The sequence below is a fragment of the Athene cunicularia genome (assembly GCF_003259725.1).
Source record: "Athene cunicularia isolate RWA chromosome 2 unlocalized genomic scaffold, athCun1 chr2_part1, whole genome shotgun sequence".
NCBI classification, from domain to species: Eukaryota; Metazoa; Chordata; class Aves; order Strigiformes; family Strigidae; genus Athene; species Athene cunicularia.
Window position 1 is genome coordinate 143,973,789 of NW_020799095.1, and position 22,640 is coordinate 143,996,428.

Sequence of the window (22,640 nt, forward strand, 5' to 3'; positions counted from 1 at the left end):
GCAGCAGAGGAGATGGAATTGGGCCCCAGGGGAGCATGGAATATTTTCAATTTTCTCAAGTGAGACCCAGATACAGAAGCCTGGAAGCTAGGGTGACAGAAGATAGAACTGCTGATTTATCTGAGGTGACGTGACATGAAGCTGCAATCATTGGAAAGCAAGCACCAGGTAAAAGAAACCAAAGATCATATATCATCCATCATAAAGGTTTTCCCCTGCCCTTTTGTTTTGCATTTCAAAACTCACCCCAAGGAATTGGGCCCTTATTCTGGGGTCCATGAGGTAGTGGGCTTGGTGGGTCAGAGAGGGTTCTTTTGTGTCCGGGGGGTGGGGGAGGTGGTCTCTTCTTGGAAAGAGTGGAGCTGCCACTAGAGGTTTGAGTGCTTAGAGGGAGGGTTGAAGGTGGGCCTGCAAAATAACAAACAACCTTCTTACAAATACATGTGCATAAACATCAAAGCAGCACTGAAAAATTCACAGTCAGACCCACAGCAAAGTGCAGCAAAAGACTAAAATAAAAAAGACAAGCCATGCCAAAACACTGTTTAGATTAAACGACACATTCACCACATTTTTATCCATCTTAGCTGTGGGAATATAAGCAACTTGACAATAGAATGACACATACTTATGTTTAAAAAAAATAAAGGATTAATCACTCCAGAATTCTAATTTTAGGGGTTTTTTTTTTTAAACAAGCATGAAATCTTAAAATTAAATAATATTTGGCATGTGGAATTAAAATTACTATTATTTTATACAGAATGAAATAACTTTCTAGATGTTCTACTATGTGGAGATTTTTTTTTTTTCTCCTCCAGAGCATCCCATACAAATTCTGCTAATAAATCTGGGGGAGGAGGGGAATAAAATCAATCTGTCTACAAATGTTCCTTGCATTTTGAAAATAGCATTGTAAACTTGAGGTTTTCTGTACTTCCTTTTTTTTTTTTTTTTTTTTTTTTTTTTTTTTCTGGGGCTTAAATACATCAGAATATGAATTTTAGAGCAATGCAAATTGTTGTCTGCAGTGTCTATTAAATAAACATGAGAAAAGCCCTTCTTTAGGCTGAGACTAGATACTGAATAGTAGCATTGCTTGTAAGAGTTTATGCTGTCACCTCTACCCTTAAAACAGTTTATTTCCACCTGCATCAATGTTGGCACAGGTATTATTCAATACAATGCATGTTTTACAGAATATGGGAACAGATACAGATTAAAAGACAAAACAACCCAAAGGGAAGACAAGAATTTTCCCTAATCAACTTCACCATTCACCTTCAAAAATGTCTTTAATAAGAGGCTCAAGGAAGCAGGCAGTGCAGGGCACAAACATGCAGTGAGGGGACAACTGCTCAAGTCAGTCAGAAGTCACTTGTAACACTTATCTAAATTAGTTCTACATTAGAACAGCTCTAAGGGTTTTGTTGTTGGGGTTTGGGTTTTAATCTAACCAACAAATAACACTTCACTGCAATCATGATTTTGCAGCATGCTTTGCGTGCAAGAGAGCTTTACCATCATAGGCTCTGGATATATGTCAAAAATTGACATCAAGTTTTAAAAGCAAAGTTTATTTGTAACAAGTTTTAAGTTTATCATCGCATATTTTCTGTAATACTATAGAATCAACTTGCCTATTTTTGAAAACCCAACTGGAACAGTATTTGAGCAAAAATATTCATTTTGTTAATCAGTTTTGTACCCTAACCTGCACACAGAACTACAGCTGCCTCTCTAAAAATATTTATTACTGGTCTCTACAGGTAAATTGAAAATTACCAAAGTCTGCATTCTTTCCCAAATTACTATACATCATAGAAGTATTAAAATCTATAAATAATAATATGCTAAAATTCCTTAGGTGAAATAGTAAACATTGAAAAAAGTAACTTCAATTATCCTATAAGCATGTATACATTTGCCATGTATTTTCTGAAGGTGACCTTCCTCTTCCTTCTTAACCCCAAAGAAAAGAGTAATAAAACTGCCCATAATGAGTTAATGATTCAATCTATTTTCTTCCAGATTCAAGCCTGGAAGGCCTTTTGCTGCTCAGGAGAATCTCTCAACCACAGCCCCAGGAGGTATTTTGGGCCTGGCGTTCCATTAATTGCTTACTCTTGTAAATCAAATTATATATTCTGCGATTGTTCCTCTCAATTTACTTCCAACTTCACAAAACCATTAACTGACAAGCAGTTTAATGTTAGTGCAAATTAATGACTGTTCCCCAACTTGTATCCTTTCTCATTTTAATTTCTTCCATGAGCTTAAAAAAGCAAGCCAATTTGAACCATGCACTGAAATGTTTCTGCCAGCAAAAGTAAAAAACTTCACATACTAAGTTCTGACTGACAATCCCCATGACTTCTGCAAGTTATAAATTCTTTAGGTTGTTTAAATAAATATGAATCAAAAGTTGTTCTATAAATAGTAAATCACAGTATACCTAGGAGTGGTAAGGGGGAAACGAAAATTCAATATCCTGTGTTAACAGTAACATTATTTTTAAAGCACGCAGAAAACAGACAGAAAGTCAGTATAGTATTTTTCTCTTGTCCTGACATCTCGAAAAGGAGTTACACACTTCCAAAATGTCTGCAAGTGCGAAAGCCCAACGCTGCAGAGGTTCTGTCCTACCACCACCTAGTGTCCTGATCTTTGTACTGCACTACAACCTTCCCACTAAACGCTACAAGGCAAGGTCCCCGGCCCTGCCACAAGTGACAAATGGTTCAAACTTGTCTTAAAGGAAAAAACAAAAGTGGAGGAAATGCATTGAAATAGTATTATGTGCTTATCGCAAAAATAAAACTTCAGACATGAAATTTGTACTTTTTATTGTCAAAAAAATGAAGAATCCTTCTCCATAAAAATAAGATTTAGTAGGATTAAAAACTTGAAATGTAGTTATATGGAAGTATTTTTTTTATATTTCATACTAGTAGTATATCTCCAGCCATTACAGAAGAATTGAAAAACATTATCAGTTAACAGCTGTCAAAAGTTCACATGACATGCAACAGCTCCAGGGAAAAGGTGTTAAGGTATTAAAAAAGTCCATCTTTTCAAACTCTGAACATTTCTTCCTATATGGAAGGAGTAAATATGAATTTAGAAGTCACATACTAATGATCAGATGGCTGAAATACAAAATAACCTATTTTGAAATAAGCAGAAAATAAAGGAAAACTTAAAAACATCTTTTCAGAAAGAGGCATAAAGTTACATCATGCTTTGAATAAAGCTAATGTGGGAAGCACTGTGGAATCTAAACCAATTTATGGAAACAACTGGTGAAATACTATGATGATCTGATGATGTATGAAGTGTCGGTAAAATTATTATAAAATACTTTGTATTACATAATGTATATACACACACAAAATCTCAAAAAAATTCTTACACGATATTTTTAATTATGCAGGGCCAGCCAGATATTTTAAAGTAATAATTAAGTTATTTTTCTAGATCAAAGATATCTTCTGATTCTAAGCGACAGCAAGCTAACCATTTTAACTCCACAATCATCTTAATGATGATTTCTCACCTAGTTGAGAAGTTGACATTTCATGTAAAACATTTTCCTCACAAAAGAAAAAACACACACACAAAAATCTTGACCTAGATTTTAAAAAATTTTGCTTCCATGGGGCTCTCTCTTCTTCAGTTAGCTGGGAGCAGTTGCTTTCAGTAAAGCTGCTGTCATCTACTACTACTTTTTCTTATTACAAGCATCACACTCATGTGCAAATAGACCAAATCTCAAATTTATTGTACTAAGGTAAATAACTGGAAAAGGTCTACAATTAAAAGTGCATTGCCCTTCAGCTTTTGTGCAGTTAGTAGAGTTATCTATTAATTTGTGTACTTGTGGAACCATGCAAAGCTGTTAATATCCACTCAACAAATAGTGGGTTTAGAGTGTAAAAACCTCACATTTGTATTTATTTTTTACCACTTAATGAGAGATATGGAAAAACCAGTATTCCAGTTAATGGCAGAACGGGTACTGCAAAGGAAGGTGTTTATATTAAAAACAGTATTTTCATTAACAAGCGTACTTATTTTCAACATTCTTCTGAGTACCATTACTGCAGTTATTACTAAAAGCCTTCTTTAGTTTTTCTTCAGATCATCTATCTTCAGTACTGAAAATAAGACCCTTAATAAAAGAAAAAATTATCATGAACACTCTGAACAAGAAATCTAAGAATATACATTGATTCAACGTCAGCATCTGAAGTATATTTTATAATTAATGCTAAAAAAAGTCCTGTTTAAAAAAAAGCGCCAAGATTTATATTGAAGAATGTTGTATTTTGGGTCAACGCACAAATATAAAAAGACACATGAAATCAACAGTTGTCAACCTTCCTTTCCTATTATGGTACCAAGAAAAAAAAAACCAACAACACAGAGTTTGAGTGGGATAACTACTATTATTTAACTAAAATCTTCAACACATTTATATGAAAATTTAAAAAATAATTCTTTAAGCGTATGCAACAGAGCCATACAAGCATTCAAAAATCAACAGAAGAAACAGGATAACCTCAAAGGCTGAAGTAGGAGAAGTAAGGTTAAATACAACAGTATATACACCGTCAGAATTCTAGACTAAAAAAACATTTGTACTTTAAATTAGGGACTCTGGTTAAAAATGGCAGTAGAGACTATCTGTGTAATGCCTGTATGATGTAACCATGAACAAATAAATAGTAGGAAATAATGTTTTGGTACAGTATTTCCAGCAGAAACAGCAAAGTTTTGATGCTGTATTTCTAGTCAGCTGTACTTAAGAAAGCTGATTTAAACAGGGAAGGGACATGCTAACAACTTGGATGATAGGAGAATGACAATACTCTTCTGTCAGAAAAGGTGAAATATGCTTAGGTTGTTAGTAACAAAACAGAAATGGAGTCCTGTATAATTGCTCTCCAGATAGTGCCCTGATGGAGATGCCAATGACAGAAAAATCACCAAAGCTAAATGATAATGCTGGTGTATGAACAAAGTGGTTTAGTGGACTTGAGAAGATTTCCAATCCTGTGAGCAATGCAGTCAGACAAATTCTAAAAGTTACTACATGCAAATAATCTAATTTGTTTAGAAATTGGGTCTGATCAAGTGAAGGCAGCAGATTTTATGACATGGTATCTGCAGTATCAGTGGACTGGAACCACAAAAGGAAGTGCTTTTGGTTTATGTACCTAACATTAGAGCTGTGAAAGAGAGTGTAAAATGTGCAAACTTGTACTGAAGATCCAAACTTCATTTTATTGCATAAAATTGATCCCTAACCTCTGTGTTCATCCCATGAGAGAAATAGGCAGAACTATTAAAAATCAATTAGCTTTCAGCTAAAATCAAGGAAGACTGGCTTAGATTGCCTAACAGCTCTACAAAACGAGTTATCAACATTGCCCTCACCACTGGATTTGCAATTAAGGTTGTGCAAAAGTTTATTTAGCTGCTGTGCTGAGTCATGCAACTACTTCTTTTTTTTTTTTTTTTAAAAAGCTTTTTGTAAAAAAACTGGCAGAACACCTGCTAGATGTCTGGAGCCATAATGCAGGTGTAAGATGAAAAGACTAATGGAGAAGATTTTCAGAATATTACAGACTAAAGACTTGAGTGACAACACAAGTTGAACCTGAATAACCTTACATAAACTACTGGACAAGGCATCCAGTGGTTGGCTTATGCAGCTATTGTACTCATTCTGTACTTTTCATTCTATTAGGATTAACTATATCTGTGGCTGAGACAGCAGAAAGTAAGATGTATCCACAAATGAGCTGGTTTAGAGTAGAATACACTAATGTTCCAGCATTTTAAAGAATATTTTGTGAAGTCAAACTGAAAAATCTGTACTTCCATTGTAATGATGTATGGAGAAACTTAAAAACAAATCCCCATATACATGTCCTCCAACGATTGTACCTATACAATTTTAATGATGAAACAAACTAATTTTTAGACACCATGTGCACTAAAAGCATGGGCAGGAGCAGTGTGCATTATGTAAATTGCTCTAAACTTACCTTCTCTCCCCAACACAAAGTTCAGACTTGATGGCTTCAAGTCCACTGTAGCATCTCAGCAAACACCATGGAAACTTGCTACCAAGGAACTTCACAGGCAAATGAAACCAGCTCACAGAGGGCGACAGGGAGGTGTTTTGTTAAAATATACAACACGTTTTGGAAAAGAATTTTATCTTAATCCTCTGCCTCCTAAAATATGGATCCCACCAGCTATCCACTCCCTACGGACTGTCTCCGTGCTCTAACAGGGTCCCATGGTATCTGCTGGGGCCTCACAGATCAGATTACATTTAGGGACAGACGGTAAGCTTAATTACGGATTCAATGCTGCTCTTACTCTTGCTATTTAGGAAACAGCACAAAATACAATGCTGTTTTCATAGAATCTTAAATAGGTAGAAAACTTTTCTAACAAAAAAAGGATTTAATAAGTAAGCTTGTATGTTAAACTTTGATGTAAAGGATATACTCTTTTACTACTAATCTCAAAAGAGCAGATAAATTCTAAAGGATTTCTTGTTTTTCCCCTCCAGAAACAAAATTATCTCAGACTGTTTCAGAATTAAGATGTGCCACCAGTGTCTTATTTGAAGTGGAGAGCCTCTACTAGTTCTTCTTTTAAACAATCTGTTTGAGAGCTAGAAGGGGGAGGAGATAACAAGGTGCAGTACAGTTTATAATGAAGCAAGTGCATCTGCCATGATGTTTCTAGAGTGACTTTTCAACACTGATGAATGTTCTATGCATTTGTCATTTTGTTCCCTTGTTCTTTTGAGTCTATTAAATAATTCCTGTAACAGACATGTATTTAATGGAAATTTCTAATACTGATTAAATACTTTACAATATTATTGAATGGAAATCAACCAAAACCCAGCATCATCACAGACTGTAAAATTCTGGCATGTTTGAATCAGAGAAACCTAGTGACCATAATGTTAACAGTAGTTCCATTCAACTTATCTCTCAGACATACATTGTGAATCTGGCATTTTCCACTCTGATTAAGCAGTTAGTTACATTAGAAGGCATTAGCTCTCTGTATGTTGGGATATTATTTTGTTGCAATATAAATATGGATTTCTTTTGCATAATCCTCGACATGAGAACACACAAGAACTCAACGCTTCATTTCTTTCCAAGTAGCATTGGTATTGCATTGATTTACTTGTCTAGGAGTTTGCAGGAACACCTAAGAAATTGCCTGATGTTTCTGAAACTTGAATACATACTTAGAATGAAATAGGCACATAAATATTCCCCTTCCTGGAGAAAAAGACATTTTTTCTAAGTAAGTATGAGAGCTACACTATATAATGACAAAGAAATAACGTTCAATTATAATCCATTGGAAGCTGACAACATACTAAGCAGTGTACAGACGGATACAAGCTCCTTAGCCTTCTTAAGGAAATTGAATTCACAATTAGTTTCCAAGCCTTGCAACTTTATGATAAAAAAAGTTTCCTAGGCCAGGCTGAAGGAACATCTAAGCCAGTATAGTGTGTCTGACAACAGACCATCAGTAGCAGACTGTTAGACAGAGCATGTAAAGAAGATGGTGGAAAGGAAGGAAAAAGTTAGAATTTTGTAATGCCAACAGAAAGGTCAACATAGCAAAGTTACAAGGAATACAAATGAGTCCCCAATGAAACTGATATAAAGAAACGTGGATTATGAAATCTCATGTGAAAAACGCATACCCTGGCAAACTCGCATTGCCTCCTAATGGAAAACAAACCTGTTTAAACAAGAGAGCCAAGGGATGGCTTAAAAATAAAAAAATTAACATCTGAAAGTTGCCAGTACATGACAAAGACTGATGGTGGAACAGTAGTTCTTAAGCACAGCATCTGAACCATGTAAAAACAGACAGCTGATGTCACTCTGTTCTGTCCCTTTTACTGAGAGCATGTCTTCATCATTTTTGAAAACAAAGTTAACTACCAGTTAAGGAAATGAAATATGAAGTTAAAGCAGTAATAACAAAAGGAAGCACAACTGCTGAAGCCTTAAACTATACTGCAGCCCTCATCACGGCTAAAGTTTTTTCTAACAAGTGTACTGTAAAAACACAATTTGGCTATTTCTATATTAAGTAAAAAAAAGAAACGATTAAGTGGTTTGGGTTTTTTTCCTGAAAAGTGCATTTGCACAAATTATAGTAAAGTAACAGGTTTTGTTCCATAAATACATCCTCACTTGAAGTTTATAGCTATGTAGGTCAAAGAACTGCCATCCACTACAGCTGCAACAGTTAAGTTTCATATGGAAATAAGTTTCAAGCACTAACAAGAGTGTCACCACTATTAGTAAGAAGAAAAAGAATCTTGTTCATTTCAACTAAATGTAGATTGCAAAACTGAATGAACTGTAGCACAAACCTTTCTTATGGATAATTTTAGGAGAGCAAAAGGGTTGTTTCACTCAGGGAAGAATGGGTGATGTATAGTTTAGATCTTCACAGCATAAGTGACTTGTAAACTATCTAGCAACAGGCTTGGTATTTTCTCTGCCTTTACACACCTCTGGCACTCACCAAAATGGAAGAGGGGAGCCTTGATGCACTGAAAGGGAAGGAACTTTAATAGCAACCTGTTTAGCATTTCACCGATCATTCCGGTATTTTATTTTTTGCACACAGACTGCAAGGAGAGGGAGTCTTCTTGCAGCTCCTCTCCTCCAAAGCTTTGTTTCATCACCCTCTCTGCCAGTCACTACACAGCACATCACTGTATAGTGCTACATGCCATCAGACTTTTTCTAAAACACTCGTATTTTTGTGACCGTAAATGCTTAAAAATGCTTCTCCAAAATATGATGAGACTTTCTACATAAAATGAACCAACTCTTATTTAGCAGAGCATTACTTTATTTTTTCACCCATTCATGTACACTATTTATGAGTCCATTACGAAGTGCTGTGTCTCCACCCGATTTTTTTTTAGTTTTGAACATTTATTGTACCATATTACTGCATCAAGGCAGTAAGAAAAACATGCTACATCTTGAAACTTTGTAATGCACCTGGTTAAAGGAAGGGCAACTGGAAAAATTACTGCTTGCAAGCACAGCTTAAAGACAGACTTACCTTTGCCAGCATTTCTAGGAGGAAGAGGAGGAGCATCTGCAGTTGGAGAAGTGGGTGAATCTGTGCTTGTAGAAGCAAAAATTTGATTGGTAAAAGCTCCATAGGAGAGTCTTTGCTTGTCTCTAGGAGTGCTAAATGCAGGATGAGTCATTTTCTCTTGGGGAGAAATGCTTGAAGAGTGACAAAAACTTTGGGGTCTTGGAGATCTTTCTTTTTTTATAGGACTAGGCTGTGAATAGAAAACCAAATATATTATACAGCTGTCTAAATACTAATATGTTTGGGAAAGAATATAACAGAACATATTCTAGAGAACACTAGCATAATTTCTTTCTTTATTGGAAAAATAAGCCCACATTCCTCCCTTTCTCAGAGATACAACCTGAAAGATCCTCTCCTCTGTAACCAAAAAATAAGGACTGTAGCATCAAGAAATCATGTATACAAAATCTGATTTATTCTTAAAGCAGCAGACATGCAATAATAATAATATACTAATATATTAATAAAAGTATAGTAAAATTTTTAGATTATAAGAGTAATTTTCAGTTCAAATAGCTCTTTACTCAGACCAGATATCCACAAAGATCAAGTATACTACCCCATTAATGCATATTAAAAATAACTACTTTGATACTTCAGATTTATTTGGTGACTGAACTAGCAATATATTCAGTAGTATGCATCTTCTTATAAACATATATATAATTGCTCTTTGAAGAAACAGCAATTTTTGACTGATGCATACAGAGCACAATCCATTTCATTGCAGCTCTGGTTCAGGCAGGCTATTACAATACAGCATTAGTCATCCTCCTGAGGCTCCTAGCACAGATAACCATTTTGTTTTCTACCGTCCTTGAGGATATGTAAATTATTTGGGTTTCTGAATTTTTCAGTCCCAAGTGTCACAGAAAATTAAAAATCGACCACATTTCTTTCTACAGCACCCATGCAAAGCAGTAATGGTGTATTCCCATTTATTTCAGAAACAGAGCAAAGTAATTAACTAACTTGCTAAAGTAGGACACTGAAGCTAAGTTTTCACATGTTTTAGGATGGCAATTATCCTCTGCCGTCAAGTTTTCTCTTTCCCTTACATTTTTTTTTAAAAATCAGGAATAAAGTGCAAAGCACAGTTTTTGAAAAGTAGAGTTAATTGATTCAACAACTAGGTTTTTAATTAATTTATGGAAAAAATAAGAATGTAAGCTTTGGATTTCTTCCAGCTAAAAAATTAACAGCCTAGGATTCAGAAGGGAATAAAATGACAAAGTAATCTACAGTTACCGATTTACAGTATATTGTATATCTTCTAAAACTTCTGAAACTCAAGTCCATAATAAATAGGTTGACAAAGTGCATTAAAAAGAACTTTGGCAGTCTTTAATATAGGCCTCAAAACTAGATTTTCCCCACCCCCAAAAAGTCCATAAGAAAAAAAAATAGGTTAAAGTGAGTCTCTAATTTCCATTCATTTCCACAGAACAGAAATGGTGACAGTTTTTGTGCAAAGCCATATCAGAAATATACGCTTACTTTATCATCTAAGTCATCATCACTTTCATCAATTTCTTCCTGCCGAAGATTCCATTCATACTCTACGTGGACATGTGGATTTAGCTTTCCTGACTTAGCCTGAGAAAGCTGAAAGAATTAACAACTCCTGTTAAAATATTTGCTGTTCCTTTGGTGTCAATGAAGTTAGTGTTATAACAGCAAGCAATAAACTGAAATATTTAGATGTTTCCAGACATTAAAAAGAAACAATTTCAGGGCAATTGCACAAACATCCTTTATTTATTTGAGGTATAGAGAAACAGCTAAAAGGCAAAAAGGGAAGTTGCCATGTTTGACAAGCACTTGTAAAGATGACATGAAGAACAAAAGCTGAATGCATCTGGAGACCTCCCTTCCAAAAGAGAAAGGCAAAACCTATTTAAAAATTCTGGTACATAACAACTAAATACCCCTCCAAAATCATAATCCTTGTGTTGAAATCAAAATAAAAGGTATTTATCATTTATTTAAATGTTTTCCACCCTCTCACTGGATAAGGCTAACGTGTCTTATGCACAAAATCCTTTTACATTGCCAGCCCAAATAAGGTATTACCATTCTTTAAAAATCTACTACTTCAATGATCAACAAAAAAGAAAACTGCAGTTCATGGTTATTCTGAGGAGATAAAATTCTCCTTTACAATTATTAGAATTCCCATGATTTTTTATTCCTTCATAAGCTTTGAAATGTAGTCTACTTAATAAAAGTTCATGCAGGAGAGACTTTAACCATCTTCCCGAAATAAAATTTGGAAGGAAGAAAGTATTTTCAATCTGTTATGTAAGTATTTATGAACCCACTTGAGTCGAAGTTGAATTTAACTAGACAGTTAAGACTCCAGCTATGCAACAGAAATTCGCTTAGTACATCTACCGTATTGCAAACATTGAGATACTTATTTTGTACTTTTTTGTTGTCCAAGGTAAACAATATGCTCACTCATATTTCCTTCTTACTCTTAACCTTATCACATTGCCACTTCTGAGAAAAATGCAGAAATTATTTTTTTCTTTAAAAATTAAAAAAAGAGAAAAAGTGTAAATGCTCTATAACAGTTAACTGAAATAGTCAGTATTAGTGGAATTTTGACTACAATAACTACAGCTATTAACTGCTAGATAAGTTCAGTGATAACATCCCCTCGTTTTTGTTTGTTCTACAACACAGTCAGTTGGTCCACAATAATGGCAGATGCTACTTTATTAAATACATACTGCAAAGAAAAAAAACAATAAATACCAACTGTGTGTTGCACAGCTGATCTGTTTTTCAGCTCACAGAATACTGAACACACTGGAAACAGTACTTACAGAGCAGACATGGGAGTAACACAGGGGACAGTGAGAGTACCACCTTATCAACCATAGCAAAATGTTGACTTACATTCCCAGAAATATGGAAAATTATTCTGATTTGTGAAGGACAAGCTCTCCTGATTATGCAATAATTAATACATAACAAGACCTTTCAATTGTCAAAGGAAATGTATTAATATTACCAGCTGCAGAGAAAATGTAGATATTCTCCTTGGATCATCAAAATGAGGCCAAAAAGTTCTGAGAAATAGAATTAAGCAGCAAGTGACAACTGTTTTGTAAATTATTCTGGTTTTGTCTTGAATGTGCAACTGCCACATTACTTAGAGTTTTTAATCCCTTGATAGTAACTGAAATCACTTGCCTACTAAATGCATGCTAGTGAGAGGTTAAGAACAAACAAGCTTGTCAGTCTGATGTAGAATCTTTATTTCTGCCTAACTGCTTCAGAAGAGTACCTGGGAAAAATCCTTCAACTCTAACACCTTTATTTCTTGAATACCAATAATTTTCTTGAGTGGCTTTTTTAACATCCCTCATACATTCTCAAAATTCCACAAAGTTTTTGCGCTGATCACATTCAGTAGAGGGGAAAAAGACCCACAGAAGCTGGTGTTCTACATTTTTTGATGCCCTGACTACCAGACATTACGCTTCTGCTTCTTTCTCCTTTGCAAACGTTTAATTTCAAGTAGTTTCAAATCTCCCCATAGACTTACACCATCTCTGAACTATCTGTCCCATTAAATAATCTGGAAAAAGACAAAGCAAGAAAAATCAAATGAAGATACAGATCTAAAAGGTCTTGACAGATTTAATATTTCAGGGGTTGTTTTGTACTCCTGATAGAAATATCTCTAGGAAGAACTTATAAGGTGATGAAGCCCAAATGTCTTCAAACGATGCATTAATTTGTATTCAAATATGTGACCCTCCAGTACTCAAGGTCTTTAAATATGCCAGTCAAAATAACTAAGTACTTCCAATAGAAGTAAGATCTTTTACTTAAACTGTTACAAAGAAAATGGCCATTGTGTTTTCAACTTAGAAAATATTCATCTATGGTAGGACCTTCAGATCAGCATACAGTCAGCTGGCAGCAATACCAAGTTTGAGATGGTAATGCTACCTTAAGTAGATCACATCTTTAAAGAAGTAAACATTGCCCTCCTGCCTTCCTTCCCTTTCCCTCTCCCCTGGTTCTTACCAGTTCCTCACACTGGACAGCTTTCACTCGTTTTGCTGTGTCCAGAGCCGTCTCTCCAGCTTGATTTACTACAAAATCAACAATTAAAAAAAGAGTGATTCATTGAGATGTGTAAAGAATAAATTCATTAAGTTTCACTGTTTTTAGCAGAGTAACTTCTAAAAGTGATCAAAACCATCTATTTACTCCATAGCAGCTGCAGCGCTTTAAGATTCCACTCTAAGTGCTCATGCATTTCATGTATCATCAGGTCCTTTCTGAACAGCAGCATCTGCTGGGACAGTTCCCAAATCCCTCCTAACCATCCTAGCAGAGAATATAAAGAAATTTAGTCATTTGAATCTCCACTCAACTCCTTTGCCAGTAAAACTCTTACATGAATAAGCAGCAAAATGCAGACAGGATAACATAGCTTAAAAAGAAGAAAACCATTCTAAGATTAAAAAAACAAACAAAAAAAACGGGAAATGTTGATCCAAGCATGTTTATACTTTGGTTAATATGTAGCAGTTTGAAGCCTGAATTTGAAGACATAAGCCCTATTCTAAGATGATGTTTGAACAAGAATAATTTTAAAACTTTCTAGCTATTTCATCTTTATAAAGGCTCTAAAACGTGCTACATTTTAAATTAATGCCTGATCAGAAAGAAGATGATACCTGAGCACTCTGGGAGGTCCTCTGGCATAACGTCTAATGGGATCCTTCCTACACTCTCAGTAGTGAGTCTCAAAAATCAAAGACAACCTCACACCCCAACCTTATGTGGACAAACCTTAGGTAAAATTTATTGTTACAGTATAGCAGTAAATGCCATCGAGCTGGAACAGAGTATGCTCTACACCATATCCAGATTGGATAGCATTTCTGTGATTGGAAACTGAAAACAATCAAACTGAAGTGTCATAAGCAAATATTTCTAGGTATAGTATTACATATAGAATGCCAGTCGTGAATTCTAGAAAATACAAAGCAGTCATCTAGAAAAGCCTATGAATTTGAAAGAATTAGGATCCCTAGAAGGAGGGCTCCTTGTGGAAAGATCTGATATGGTTCAGGAATTTTAATACAAAAAGGAATGAAAATACAGTATTTCTTAACTGAAGTTAACACATAGATAGCTTAAGAGACTACCTAACTTCCAAACTTTTAACCTTTAAGTATAAACCTGATGTTTCAAGGCCTAAAGAAGATATGCAATTCCTATTAAAAAAAAATAAAACCCAAACCCCAAAAAGTTAAGAGCACCCTTCTGGCATCTACCTAGGAGTGAGTTCAACAGAAGGACCAATAAACACACTGAAGCTTGTTCAGACAGCTTTCCCATTTTCTTAGTTAGGGACATATCTGATAAAAAAGGTCACATCAAATTCTTTGACTTATTATAATATTACAGTGTATTCTAAGGATGTACGAAAAGGCCAAGAAAAACACTGGCTTCTGCCACTGAGCTACGATCTTAAAATTTATGCAAGTTTTTTACTGAGCAGTGGAGGAAAATGATGGTGCTGAGGAAAAAAGGGAGAAATAAAAGTCCATACTCTTCAGTTTGCACCAACTGTTCAGAAAGATTCCCTCCTATATACCAAGAACTGACAGAATGCAAACGTTTTATAGACATGCTGATGACACTTAGCTCCTGAGCCTGACAGGCTGGATACATGAAATACCTTCCTAACTCTCAAAATATGGCAAGCAAAGGAGAGTAACAAGAGATTATGCTAAGTGTGAGCAAACAGTTCACAGATATTCTATTTTTGATTAAACTTTTGCTAAGCCATGATGAAAAATGGGCTGATTCAGGTATAACACTTGCTGTACCTATCTCACACATGTAGATGGCAAACAGAAGAAAGGCAGCTGAGAAAGCCAGTCCCTTCCCTAATCAGCTCCAGTGGTGGCAAGGGCATGCTGGGTGAAACTGCAGTGCCAACTGACATTAATATTAAAAGAAGAATTAACTGTTGTGTACACAAAGCCCACACACATCTAGAGTGGAATTAATGTGAGCAGCCATTTGAAATATTTTAACATAAAAGTACTACATTAATTTTACAATATAAACAACAAACCTAAATTCCAGGAAATTCACAATGCATCAGAAACACAACTCTGTAGAAAAACTAGGGTTTACCATTAGTATTTCATATTAGAAAATTTTTGTCACTATTCTAAGAATTTAAGTTCCATTTCTTAACTGAATGTTTCCTTTAGGCTTGTTGGTGGTAAAGTCTTCATCTTTCTAACAGAGTTTCATTTTTCCTTTTAAAAGTTTACTTAACACAGTGAGACATAAATAAAAATTTGTTAAAATAATTGAAAGAAATTTCAGTAAATCTTTATTCTCTAGTTTTAAATAATGAACTTACCTACATCAATAGTTGGCTTCCCCCTCAAAAGCAATTTCAAACACTCAGGCTTATTATACATACTGCAGTAGTGTAGAACTGTATTACCCAATGCTGTTTGCTTATCCAGGTTTCCACTAAACACAAAAGAAAAAACAATCAAGAAAAATATAGTATGCTGTTCCATTAATTTCAGATCTAGCATTCCTATAAATAATAAATGTATAACTACATTACTGGACAAGTATGAAGGAGAAAAATATTCTTATATTAATCATTCCCTTCAAAGAGTTATTTGAAAGCATACTGGAAATTCCTGAGCTCTGGTTGAAAAGGACTGAACATCTACAGTTCTACATCTACAGAAACTCAAGAGATCTGAACCTAATCCTTTGTAAGCTCACACCAGTTATTTTCCACCTGCCACTTTACTGAAATTTTTTTTTAACATGCTAAATTGGCACAATAAAAAGTTTATTTGAAAAATCATTTTGATACAGTTAGAATAGGTTACTAAGTCCCATGCATTAAAGGAACTATGAAGAGGGTGGCTGTGAGGCTGCACAAGAGTGTTGTAAGAAGGAATATACAGATAAACACTGAGTTAGGGAAAGATAAGCTGTGCAAAGGGGTTCAGAGAGTTTTTTTAAAACTGTACTTCCTTCAGTTTTCAATTTCTATGAGAGTTTCTCAGAAAAAGTTACTGACATATTGGGTTCACTATAATACATTTATAAAAATGAAAACTCTGACGATGACAGCTTTTCTTCCACTCAGTATTACCCATACTCAACATTAAGTGCAGAGCCCATATGGCTGTAAAGATGCCCTTAAATTTGAGACTGAGACAAAAATACAGACAGCTGACAGAAACACGTAAAAGATTAAAGTTGTCTGAAGCAACTATGAAGCTTCATAACTAAACAAAATAATTTAAAAAAATAATCCAAAATAACAAATCCTTTAATAATGCTCAAAATAATTTGTGCTTCTGAAACATTTTTCAAATAATGATCTCAAACAGCTTGCAAATATTAGTAGATTATTTTTTACTTTATTAACACTCCTACAATAGCCAGCAGTCAATTTAACATGAGGGAGTAGTGGTAGGATAAAGTAGTCCACATAGTCCAAGAGACGGTGTCAGGAACATGAATTCCAAGTCCATGTGTTACCAGAAGACCAAAGTTTAACATTCCCTATACACAACACTCCATAAACCATCAGAGAGGGGAAGGAAAAAAAGTATTTACTGACTGCATTCCAATAGCAGGTATGACTCACTATGCTGAGAGAAAAACAAAGAAATCCTTAAGTCTTCCCCCCACCAGCTCAAACAAGTTGTGATTGAGTCTTTTGTGTTTCCCCAACACTCCTCTCATCATCCTGCAAAACCCAGCATCTGACACAGCAAGCAACTGCTGCTTCCTTCACTTAACAGCATACTACAGAAGTGGACTGGAATTGATCTAATTTAATCATTACCTATACTGTGAAACACATAAAAAGTAAAACTGTACCATTACACCATTTGGGGCTTTTATGTTTTCATTAACATTTTTCACTTCTATGAACACATCTCTTGACAAGAAAGACTAGTTCAGCCAAGAACCAGGTGTTGATAGTATAATCTTCTTAACTAGTAATTTTCAATAACTTTAACAATTTATTAACTATTAGAACACCTTTTTCCAAGTCAATCTAGCTTCTTTTCTGAGAAAGATCCTTGTTTTCTACTCTTAAAATTTCTTGGCAATACCCTGTATTTGGAACATTTACTTGTCAACTCCCCCTTTACCTGAACTATTCATTTGCATTGTTTCATATTGTCATGTGTGCGAAATTAATGCTCATTTGTTCTACATAGTTTTTCCCCTCATCCTATTTTTATATAACTGCTTTCCACGTTTTTAATCTATACTTCTCTCTACTCTTTAGGAGCACAAAGGTCACTTCAAAAGTATTAAATTATGCTCTTTTGAAACATACTTAAGGAGAACAATTATAAGTGATGAGCAAACACTGTTTAAAGCACTGAAAGAATAGCTCTGAACATCTACATTTTTCATGCACAATTAAATGAAAAATGAGCAATCCATACCAGTTTTGTACAAGGAAGTCAACCAGATGGAGAGAGGTTTGGTCAGCAGTCCGGACTGCTAAATGAAGTGCTGTTTCACCTGGCTCCTAAACACATGTTAAAACAGAGGTTAAGATTTTTGTGTCTTATTTCTGCAAAGCTTACAATATCAGACCTACCGTGATATATGTCACTCTCTTACAGTAAGTCTTTCGACATAAAAATATTATTAGAAAATTATGATGAAAGCTTTCTGATCTCTAAAAGACACCACGTGCTTCAAAGAAAATGTCATCACACTTTGAGAGCATAGTTTTCTCAAAACTGAACTCCCCTTTTTCCAGATGGATAGAACAATCCTGAGGAACCTTTAACCATTTTAGCTACTAGTAATGAAAAGTGACCCTGTTAAGGAATACTGAGGGAGTTTACAGTACTTGTTGCATTATGGCACCTTGGTGAGCACCAAGCATAGCCACAACACTATTTCCTACAGATTCAGGGAGAAACCCCACAGAAACCATTGTTCTACATACATTAAATCTCTTACAGAATCAGAGAATGGCTGAAGTTGGAAGGGACCTGTGGAGGTCACTTGGTCCAACCTCCCTGCCCAAGCAAGGGCACCTAGAGCCAGTCGCCCAGAACCACATCCAAATGGCTTTTTTAATATCTCTAAGAACAGAGACTCCACAACCTCCCCGGGCAACCTGTGCCAGTGCTTGGTCGCTCTCATAATAAATAAAAAGTGTTTCCTGATGTTGAGAGGGAAACTCCTGTGTTTCAGTCTGTGCCCACTGCTTCTGCACCACTGAAAAGACCCTGTCTCTGTCTTCTTTGCACCCTCCCTTTAAGTATTTTTATATATTGATGAGATTCCCATGAGCTTTCTCTTCCCCAGGCTGAACAGTCCCAGATGTCTTGGTCTTTCCTCACATGTCAGGTGCTCCAGACTCTTTAACATCTTTGTGGCCTTTTGTCGCACTCTCTCCAGTATGTCCAAGTCTCTCTTGTACTGAGGACCCCAGAACTGGACACATCACTCCAGCTGTGGCCTCACCAGTGCTGAGGGGAAGGATTGCTTCACTCAACCTGACAGCAATCTAGTGCAGCCTGGGATACCATTGTCAGTCCTTGCCACTAGTGCACATTGCTGGCTCACGTTCAACTTGGTGTCCACCAGGACCCCCAGCTCTTTTTCTGCCAAGCTGCTTTCAGCTGGGGGGTTCCCAGCATATACTAGTGCATGGGGTTGTTCCTCCCCAGATACAGGGCTTCTCCTTGTTGAACTTAAACAGAATCATACTTTATTTTCTATACATATAACATAGGCATTAATGCATTGAAATGAAAATACAAATGCTGTTTAATTCAGTTTAAGTTGCATAATGAAATGTGCTTTTAAATTAATTTCTTAACTCCTAATTGATCATAAAGGGCATTTTTAAAAAGTGTATTACAGTACATATATTTAGAATTAAAGTCATAACTTTTTTTAAAAAAAGATTTTATTAAACATCAGTGTTTACAGGGGAGAATGCTGCTATAAATGTCTTAACTGCAGACTACATTTCAACTGGTATCCATACCTTTCTTGGTATCACTGACTGTAATAGCTGAGAAACGCTAAGGAGCCAATTCTGTGGTAACTGCTACAGATTATAAATACAGAGAGTTTAGATTGTAGTTAGGGAATTTTTAATGTGTTTTCATGATAAGCACTCTGTGATATCTCAAGTGCTGAGACTATACTGAATTAATTCTCTCCACTCAACACACATAGGCACTCTGTCTTTTGCCAAGTTAACTATTTTCACAGAACTTGTTGAAAACATTCTCTGAGATCTCTCCACATTGGGTTCAAAAACTAATGGGAGAAAACACTGCCGACCAAGTGGTTACACAGCATCAATTATCTATCAAAACATGTTATGTTCTCTTGAGCAACATTTCTACATGGATACTTGAGGTCAATCTGGACTCAAAAAAACCCAGCAACCAACAACCTGTTACTGACTTCAAAAAGATCAGGTATTCAGAACTTTCACTAAAAAAAAAAAAAGGTCTCTCCCTAGTTGAAAGAAATTGTACTACTGTAAATGTTTTATCAGAAGCTGTGAAGGCATCGCGATTTACTATTTCCTCAGAGACATGTATACAGTCAGTCATGTGTTCCTTTAGCAACTACTTTAAAAGCAGATATGATACTGTCTATGGTATCAGGTGCCCCTGGGTTACCATGTCAAACCCTCTCTCTTTGGGCCTTTTCCCAAAAGAAGCATACTGCAGAGCAGTATGTAGCTGCATCTAGAACTATGGTATTATTGTTGCACTGTGATATTACTATTCCATTTCACACCCCCTTAGACCAATTGATGACAAGAGTCATCGTTATGCTCCCCACAGGGATGCCACATTCAGGAAAGGAAGGAAAAAACCCCACCATTTTCATATGTAATTTCTCTTGTTTTAGCATCTAAGGTAGCAGCCCCAGATTCTGGACATTTTACAAGTACACATTATTTAAAATACTCTGCTTTGTTTACCTGATAAGCTTACCTGTCCAGGCTCTAACAGTGGCTCCATTAGCTCTACCCCCTCTGCATAGACTTGAATTAGTGCAAGTAAATCCCTGGATTTGACAGCCTCAAGTAATTCATTCAGTTTAGCTGCTGCAGACGCACAAGTCTTCCTAGAGAACTTATGATCTACATATTTAGCAGTGATAAATTCTTTACGTGCAGTCCTGTGGGGTGTGAAAATAGAGCTTAGTTAGAGCTTAAATTTTTAAAAAATGGGTCAATGATTTAAATTTAAAATCACCTTGCCTAACTTGGAAGTTAAGAAGGGAAGAAGAAAACTATCAGATAAAGATTGTTATTTATTATTATAATGCATGTCTTTCTTGCAAAAAAAGCCCAAAATAAGGTACATTAAATTTTATCCTGCCTTCTTCTTACATAGAATAGTTAGTCTGACTGGGAACTAAGACCAAAGGAAAAACAAAGCCTTAAGTGTGATTTCTCATGGAAACAGTCTACGTGCTAACCCCAGGATAAGCATGAAAAACATGCTAAAACCAGGATAAAATTAAAAATACTGTCAGCTATGAAACAGCATAATAGGTTAAAAGGTCTTCTGTAGCAAAATCATATCTATTATGTTCTCTGTGCACCTACAAAACCAGGCAAAGGACAAAAAAGCTTGTCACCACCTCAGGACAGTCAGTAACTGAAGCTAGTATCAGTCCAACTGTGTTTATTACTTGAGGGCACATTACAAAACTCAACAACATTCAAGATTCAAAATAATGAATCTTGAAACCCAAACCTGAAGTTTTCTCCACTGAGAAGGTGAGGTAGCTAAAATGTGACTACATGACAAGAGACTGAACTTCTAAGAAACTCCACAGCTGGGAGTAAAAAACCCAAATCTTCTGCCATCCTAGCCCTCCTCTGGCTTGGTTACTGTTTAAGACATTTTACATCACATATATATTCCACAGTAAACTTAATTATAAAGAATTTAAAGATTCAAAACTTACATATCACTTGATGGACTGGGTTTAGGTGAAGGACTAGGTAAATTCCCTTCCATAATATCATTAAAACTAGTATTTCCTACATTCTTGGCCAGCTGCAATAAGTGAAAAAAAATGGATATGTGAGGGTGGGGTATTCTGGGTCTAACAGCAACCTAAAAACTGGAGTATTAATGCACAATTTCCATACTATTAATATAAGATGGAACACACAGTAGTGCAAAATCCTCAGTAAAATTTGATATAAATTAATAGTAACTTTTCAAAATACTACTGCCAATGTTAAACCTACACAAAACTCCAGAACTGCCTTCTATCTTAATTTTCCCATGCAAAACTTCTGTAACAAGTGTCTTCTCACAGGCCAAACACAGTTGATGAGATAAACCTGCTGCAACTAGGGCTGCTTTTTGCTATTTTTTTCTTCCTCGTTTTAGTAGTCTCATATATTTTGGGACCAGACAGGTTACACCCAAGGGTGCTGAAGGAGCTGGCTGGGTGCTCACCAAGCCACTTTCCATCATTTACCAGCAGTCCTGGCTGACCAGGGAGGTCCTGACAGATTGGAAATCAGCCAATGTGACCCCCATATATAAGAAGGGTTGAAAGGACGATCCAGGAAATTACAGGCCTGTCAGCTCGACATCGGTGCCCAGAAAGCTGATGGAGCAGCTCATCCTGAGTACCAGCACACAACACGTGTGGGACAACCAGATGCTCAGGCCCAGTCAGCATGGGGTTATGAAAGGCAGGTCCTGCCTGACAGACCTGATCTCCTTCTACGTCAGAGCGACCTGATTATTGGATGAGGGAAAGGCTGTGGATGTTGTCTACCTTGACTTTAGTAAGGCCTCTGACATGTTTCCCACAGCATTCTCCTGGTGAACCTGGCTGCTCATGGCTTGGATGGGCACACGCTTCGCTGGGTAAAAAAAACTGTCTGGATGGCCGGGCCCAAAGAGTTGTGGTGAACGGAGTTAAATCCAGTTGGCGGCCAGTCACGAGTGGTGTCCCCCAGGGCTGGGTGTTGGGGCCACTCCTGTTCAACATCTTTATTGATGATCTGGACAAGGGGATCGAGGGCACCCTCAGTCAGTTTGCAGCTGACACCCAGTTGGGTGGGAGTGTTGATCTGCTCGAGGGTGGGGAGGCTCTGCAGAGAGACCTGGACAGGCTGGAGCCATGGGCTGAGCCCAACTGGGGGAGTTTCACTGAGGGCAAATGCCGGGGGCTGCCCTTGGGCCACAACAACCCCCAGCAGCGCTACAGGCTTGGGGAGGAGTGGCTGGAGAGCTGCCAGTCAGAGAGGGACCTGGGGGGGATGATTGACAGCCGGCTGAACAGGAGCCAGCAGTGTGCCCAGGGGGCCAAGAAGGCCAATGGCATCCTGGCTTGTGTCAGCAATAGCGTGGCCAGCAGGGACAGGGAAGGGATCTGAG

The 22,640-nt window shown here is 36.4% G+C and overlaps 1 protein-coding gene across 5 annotated transcripts in view; it reads right to left on the minus strand.

Moving 5' to 3' along the window:
- The window catches only part of ASAP1 (ArfGAP with SH3 domain, ankyrin repeat and PH domain 1), a 121,650-nt gene that overhangs the window by 16,144 nt on the left and 82,866 nt on the right, over nucleotides 1-22,640 (minus strand). For 3 of the 5 annotated variants that reach the window (XM_026843771.1, XM_026843768.1, XM_026843769.1), the window contains 8 exons: nucleotides 21,205-21,296; nucleotides 20,220-20,406; nucleotides 17,682-17,767; nucleotides 15,602-15,717; nucleotides 13,234-13,301; nucleotides 10,687-10,794; nucleotides 9,148-9,376; nucleotides 247-408 (listed from right to left, as the gene is read on the minus strand). In XM_026843771.1, coding sequence (XP_026699572.1) covers nucleotides 247-408; nucleotides 9,148-9,376; nucleotides 10,687-10,794; nucleotides 13,234-13,301; nucleotides 15,602-15,717; nucleotides 17,682-17,767; nucleotides 20,220-20,406; nucleotides 21,205-21,296 — 1,048 coding nt within the window. The remainder of the gene's footprint in view (nucleotides 1-246; nucleotides 409-9,147; nucleotides 9,377-10,686; nucleotides 10,795-13,233; nucleotides 13,302-15,601; nucleotides 15,718-17,681; nucleotides 17,768-20,219; nucleotides 20,407-21,204; nucleotides 21,297-22,640) is intronic. The other 2 variants (XM_026843773.1, XM_026843772.1) reach the window with 1 other exon arrangement.